This window comes from Arachis hypogaea, chromosome 19 (genome assembly GCF_003086295.3).
Source record: "Arachis hypogaea cultivar Tifrunner chromosome 19, arahy.Tifrunner.gnm2.J5K5, whole genome shotgun sequence".
In the NCBI taxonomy this organism is placed as follows: domain Eukaryota; kingdom Viridiplantae; phylum Streptophyta; class Magnoliopsida; order Fabales; family Fabaceae; genus Arachis; species Arachis hypogaea.
Window position 1 is genome coordinate 131,457,015 of NC_092054.1, and position 6,169 is coordinate 131,463,183.

Consider the following 6,169-nt stretch of genomic DNA (forward strand, 5'->3'; position numbering starts at 1 on the left):
TGTTTCTTTTCTTAATTTTCAGATGTCCTTTTTTTAATATTTTTGAATGTGTCGTTTTGTTATGTTTTGAGTTTTTTTAAATGATTTTGGATATCTCTTTTTTTGTTAGATTTTGGATACTTTTTTTGTGACGTTTCTGATATTTATTTCTATTAGATTTTATATATTCGTTTTACAATGATTTTGGATATTTTTGTTCATTTAGTTTTAATTTTTTTTTAGATTTTGGATGGAGTAAATGGTCAAATTAGTTCAAAAAAGATCACTCGTTCTCCAAATGGGTCTCCGAAAGATTTTTTTTAATCAAATTCGTCTTTTAAAGGTTTTAAATTAGTCATGTTAGTCCTTTATCATTTTTTTATAGTGTCAAAATTTGATAATGTAATACATTACGTGACACCACAACACACACTTAAGAGTCTTAATTAACTATTAACATAATAAGTTTATGAAATTAGATAAAATCAAAACCTAATTAAGGGGAGAATTTAAAACATTGAAATCCCTCTATTTAAGTTGATTTGATCTACTTTCATAAACTAATCATATTAATTGTCAATTAGGACTACTAAGTGTGTGTTATAATATTACTTAATATACCACATCAACAAACTCTGACGTCGTCGTTAGTAATAAAAGTGACGGAAGAGCTAACACGACTAATTTAAAAGTTTTAAAAGACAAATTTAATTAAAAAAATTTTCGAAAATTAATTTAAAGATCGAGTGATCTTTCAAGAACTAATTGGATTATTTACTCATTTTAGATATTTTTTTTATTTAGTTTTGGGGGATAATTTAAATTCAAATTTCCTATGAAATGAAGCATGGAACGCACTAGCATTCGCGTCAATACACCTTTAAGGCTTTAACTATGATATGATTTTTTCCCCTTGACTTTGACTTGTTCTGGACATAATTTTCTGCATCATGACAACATTCTCCAACAAAAATCTATTTTGGACTTTTCTCAAGGAACAATAGTCCATCTTAGCAGTAAACTACATAGTACTAGTTTTGATCATCATCATCACCATGTTCTAACTTCTAAGTTCTATCATTTTTCTATGAGAAGCACATATCAGCTATGATCTGCAAAACCAGTTGAAAATTTGAAGAGCAAATACATGAATTCCAATATGGAGGAAACTACTACTCTTCCTCTGAATATCTCCCATGTCAACAAGCCTATGATCTTCACCAATAGGCTACACATGCTTCTCCACTCTATTGCTTTGTGCTTCTTATTCTATTACAGACTCTGTTACTTCTTTCAACCTAGAGCAACACCACCATTATTGTTACCCTGGATTCTTGTATTTTTATCTGAGATCATTCTTTCCTTCATTTGGATACTAGGCCAAGCATATAGATGGAACCCAATTTCAAGAACTGTGTTCCCTCAAAGGCTACCTGAAGATCAAAAGCTTCCTCATATTGATGTGTTCATATGCACTGCAGATCCTACTAAGGAGCCTACTATTGATGTCATGAACACTTTGTTATCAGCCATGGCACTTGATTACCCTCCACATAAGCTTCATCTGTATGTTTTCTAGCTACAAATTCTTCAATTTTGTTCATGTATGCTTCTAATTTGTTTAACACAGGTTTGTACTTTTACAACTTAGGTATGTTTCTGATGATGGGGGTTCAGCAGTTACCTTGAATGGGATGAGAGTGGCATGGAAGTTTGCAAGGTGGTGGATTCCCTTCTGCACAAGATACAGAATAAGGTGTAGGTGCCCCAAAGCTTACTTTTCTTCTCAAGAGAGTGATGATGATTTTGGCGGGGACATGGAGTTTGTTGCACATAGGAAAATGATCAAGGTGGAAGATTTTATTTATTTTAATATATATATATGGATAAAATTTGATCCTAAAGTTTGTGATTTTTTATTCAAAAATATTTCTGACGTTTAATTTCATTCAATTTTGTTTCTAACGTTTTTTATTTGTGTCAAAATTACCCCTGAACGTTTGGGACAAAATTGAAAACGTTTAGGCGTAGCTTTAACACAAATCGAAAATATCATGGACAAATTTGAATGAAATTAAATATTAGGTATGTTTTTGAAGAAAATTGTGAAAGTTAGGAACATGCTTTACTCTGTATATATCAGATGTTGAAGTTAACTTTCTATGAAATGTTTTTTGGATTTTATGACCATTGACCAATGCTTCATTTATGTGGTTCTCTTCAGGAAAAGTATGAGGTTTTCAAAGAAGACATGTTAAGATTTAGAGAAGATGAGGTTCACTCTGGAGATGCTACTGGCATAACAAGTCAAAATCATGCATCTATCATTGAGGTATAGTATGAGTATTTTTTTAAAAAAAGTAGCTTGATTATGGTTTAATTAGCTAAATTCAAAGCTTGGTAGGCTCTATTTGTTCAATTATAGTTCAGATGAATCAAATTCAAACCTGTGGACTTGATTAATATAAGTGCTTGAACCAAACCAGTGCTTTAATTTGGCCTTTGCAATGTTTGTGTTACATATAGAGAGCACAGTAATTTTCTCTGAGGTGCTGGATGGTGTTTACAATGAATTTCAGTCATATGACAACAAAATCAGGTATGTTCTTGGCAGGTGATACAAGAAGATAGCAGAGATGAAATAGAGCCTGTGAATTTGCCTAGTCTTGTATACGTTTCCCGCGAGAAAAAGCCTTCTCATCCTCACCATTTCAAAGCTGGAGCACTCAATGCACTTGTAAAATTCTCTACATCTCTAAATTTATTCATTATTCAAGGCATTTTCTTGGAACAAAACAAAATTCTTAAACTCAAACCATTCACAAGTATGAGCAAGAGCCTTGATATTTGCATTTACTTTGTCATGTTGCAGTATCGCGTCTCTGCCGTGATGAGCAATTCTCCATACATTCTAGTGCTGGACTGTGACATGTTCTGCAGCGAGCCGGATTCAGCGCGACAAGCACTGTGTTTCCACCTTGATCCAAAGCTATCACCTTCCCTTGCATATGTGCAATTCCCACAGAAATTTCACAACATAAGCAAGAATGATATATATGATAGTCAGCACAGATCAGCATACAAAGTAAAGTAGAGCATACCAAATACATATCTACATCTTCAAAAAAGTAGCATTTACTAAGTTTCTTTTCCCATAACTTAGGTTCTATGGCAAGGTATGGATGGACTTAGGGGGCCTGTGTTGTCTGGCACAGGATTCTATATGAAAAGGGAAGCTCTATATGGAAATTACAAAATCAAAGGTACAGAACATGATGAAATTATTCAGTTGTTTTTGCTTTAGATATGAGTATCACAACTGCATACTCATTGTTAGGCACTGAACTTGAACCCCAACAACAATTTGGCACATCCAACAAGTTAATCAAATCCTTAAAACAACAGAATTTCACTCCTGATTTGGTGAATGGCGGGAAAGCTTTACCTGATGAAGAGACTCTACTTTTGGCTTCATGTAACTATGAAACTAACACTAAATGGGGTCAAGAGGTAATAAAGATTAAGAATATCTATGTTTTTTTTCTCCATTAACACAATGACTTTCAATGTGCTTATTCCTTATTACAGATTGGATTCTTGTATGGTACTGTATGTGAAGATGTTCACACTGGATTCATGCTGAATTGCAATGGTTGGAATTCAGTTTTTTGTGATCCACCTAAGCCACAGTTCCTTGGAAACAGTACAACTAACCTGAATGAATTGCTAATTCAAGGAACAAGATGGGGTTCTGGTCTTCTTGACATTGGTTCAAGCAGGTTCTGCCCTCTTATATATGGACCTCTAAGGATGTCCCTACTTCAAAGCCTTTGTGTTTCTGAGCTTACATATTTCCCTCTTTATTGTTTGCCTCTTTGGTGTTTTGCCATTGTCCCTCAACTTTGTCTACTATATGGATTTTCCCTCTACCCTAAGGTACCAAACAACTAAAAGATTCATCTCTTATATTATTTTTCCCCTTTCAAAGTTCAGTTTAGTCTCTGAGATTGTATTTATAAAGGTTATTTTAGTCCTTTGGTGATACATCATCATGTCATGTTACGTGACATTAACTAATTATGTGATGCACCACATGACATTCATCATAGGTAGTGTCACATTATCAGTCAATAACACAGAATATTTATGTCTAATGTCTTTAATTAACACTGCAGCTAGTATCCCATCATTAGTCAATGCCACGTGTCATGCTAATTAACATGTCACTTAACATGACCTATCAATAAAATAGTAATAGTTAATTGGTCAATTATAGTGTGAAGATGAAAATTTATACAAGAGAATATATAGATTCATTTTAAACTATAAAAATAATTATCTAACAGTACTAGTAATAAATTGATAGAGCAGTGTGCCCCTAGTTAAACTAAGTACGATAAATGTATCTTTAAACATTGAATTCAACATTCACTTGTTATATTTGCTTCACATATTGTGACATAATGACTCTAATGCTTTATTTTGTGTGTCAGGTCTCAGACCCAATTTTCTTCATTTTTCTGTTCATCTTCCTATCATCTCTAACAAAACACTTAGTTGAAGTCCTCACAACTGGAGGAACATTCAGAAAGTGGATAATAGAACAAAGGATATGGATGATGAAATCAGTCACATGCCACTTCTATGGATTGTTGGATGCAACACTCAAAAAACTTGGTCTAAGAGAGGGTAGTTTCATGCCGACCAACAAAGTGGAGGATCATGAACAAACCATGTTGTACCAAATGGACAAGTATGATTTCAGGACATCAAAAATGTTTCTTGTTCCAATGGTTGCAATCATAATCTTCAACATGAGTTGCTTCTTTGGGGGAATCTATAGAGTGGCTTCAGTTGGAGATTGGAACAGCATGTTCATGCAGCTATTGCTTCCATGTTATGTCATTGTTGTGAATTATCCCATCATTGAAGGGCTGATAAGAAAAGACAAAGGAAGCATTTCAACTTCAGTGATTATACTTTCTAACTTTTTGGTAACTATTATTCATTTTGTACTTTCTCCTCTCCTAAGATAAGTGTAGTAGTAGGGGCGGAATTTAGCCACTGAGTGTAGTATTAATATATAATCTTTATGTTAAAATCTTTTGTTCTCAAAAAATCTTTTCAAACTCAGCCACTGAGTGTAGTATTCTATTTATGCTACCTTGCGAAAAACATTCATATAGCTTTGGTGTTATTTTTCATAATATTATTTGCATTTGTATTATTAAATATAATTTGCTACGAAAGTAGGTCAAATGATCCGATAGTTTATTTGTATTTAGGCGAGTGAACAATTAACTCTTCGGTATTTGTATTTGTCTAGAAAAACAACGACTAAAATTTTAAAATGGCCCCTGATATCCCAATTAAACTATTTAGGTCCGAGATTAATTTCCGAAAACAGCAGTCAGAATGCCCTATTTTTAGTACTGTAGTGACTTACTTAACAGAGTGATGAATTAGTACCACTAAGCACGGACCTACGGTGTTACACTAGGGGCACTTGTCTCCACTCCCATTTCAATATATATATATATATATATATATATTTTATTTTAAATTTTAAATAACTTCACTACAAATAAATTAAATTTAATTATTTAAAGTTTTAAATTTATTTTATCTTTTTATTATTTTAACTATTGAATAAATGACCATTTATACCCATGAGAGATGAAAACGCTGATATTTGTATCTATGATAGCCTGAAACTAAAGTTATACCCATGATAGATGCCCTCTGTGTGACAAAAATGTCCTGACTTGAATCTGAGCTTGGTTCGTAGGAATCCGATCCTACGTGGCACTCCCTCCCTTATCTTCAACCCCTCTCTCTCTTACTCACACACACTCTCTCTCTCTAGACCCCACTCTTCACTCTTCAAACCCCACTCTGGCCCCTTCTTCCTCAACACTCGCTCCCTCACCATCCACTCCGCCCTTCACGCCGACAAAGCCATCCTCTTCTCCCTCTCCACCACCTCTAACCCCATCAAGGACACCCTCCTCACTCTCATGCTTTCCAACCACTCTTTCTTCATCCTCACCTTCTCCACCTCCCCTTCCTCTTCCGCACTCCAAATCCGGGATGGTACTTCTCAACCATCTCTTCATACCGGTCAACCAAGCCAGCCCAGTAACCGTGCAGGTAGTAAGAATTTTCAAGGAAAACAACAGCATCATCGTCT

The 6,169-nt window shown here is 34.3% G+C and overlaps 1 protein-coding gene across 4 annotated transcripts; it reads left to right on the forward strand.

Annotated features, from left to right (window-relative positions):
• The first annotated feature begins 826 nt into the window (after positions 1-826).
• On the forward strand, positions 827-5,164 carry LOC112776859 (cellulose synthase-like protein G2). Of its 4 annotated transcripts, none has more exons than XM_072228745.1 (9): positions 827-1,545; positions 1,631-1,829; positions 2,204-2,311; positions 2,594-2,716; positions 2,852-3,064; positions 3,143-3,242; positions 3,317-3,489; positions 3,568-3,915; positions 4,473-5,164. In XM_072228745.1, the coding sequence occupies exons 1-9, from the start codon at positions 1,127-1,129 to the stop codon at positions 5,013-5,015; spliced, it is 2,226 nt and encodes a 741-aa protein (XP_072084846.1). In that variant the 5' UTR covers positions 827-1,126; the 3' UTR covers positions 5,016-5,164. The 4 variants fall into 4 exon arrangements, with proteins under 4 accessions (XP_072084846.1, XP_025676911.1, XP_072084844.1 ...); XM_025821126.3 differs by having other exon boundaries at positions 829-1,545; positions 2,579-2,716; XM_072228743.1 differs by having other exon boundaries at positions 852-1,545; positions 1,610-1,829; positions 2,579-2,716.
• The last annotated feature ends 1,005 nt before the right edge of the window (positions 5,165-6,169 follow it).

Excerpts from the sequence above, each read along its gene's own strand:
- LOC112776859 (XM_072228743.1), top strand. The coding sequence starts at position 1,127 with ATGAATTCCAATATGGAGGAAACTACTACTCTTCCTCTGAATATCTCC. Across the intron at positions 2,312-2,578 it reads ATCATGCATCTATCATTGAG|GTATGTTCTTGGCAGGTGAT; the intron begins GTATAGTATGAG and ends CAACAAAATCAG. Across the intron at positions 3,065-3,142 it reads AGCACAGATCAGCATACAAA|GTTCTATGGCAAGGTATGGA; the intron begins GTAAAGTAGAGC and ends CCCATAACTTAG.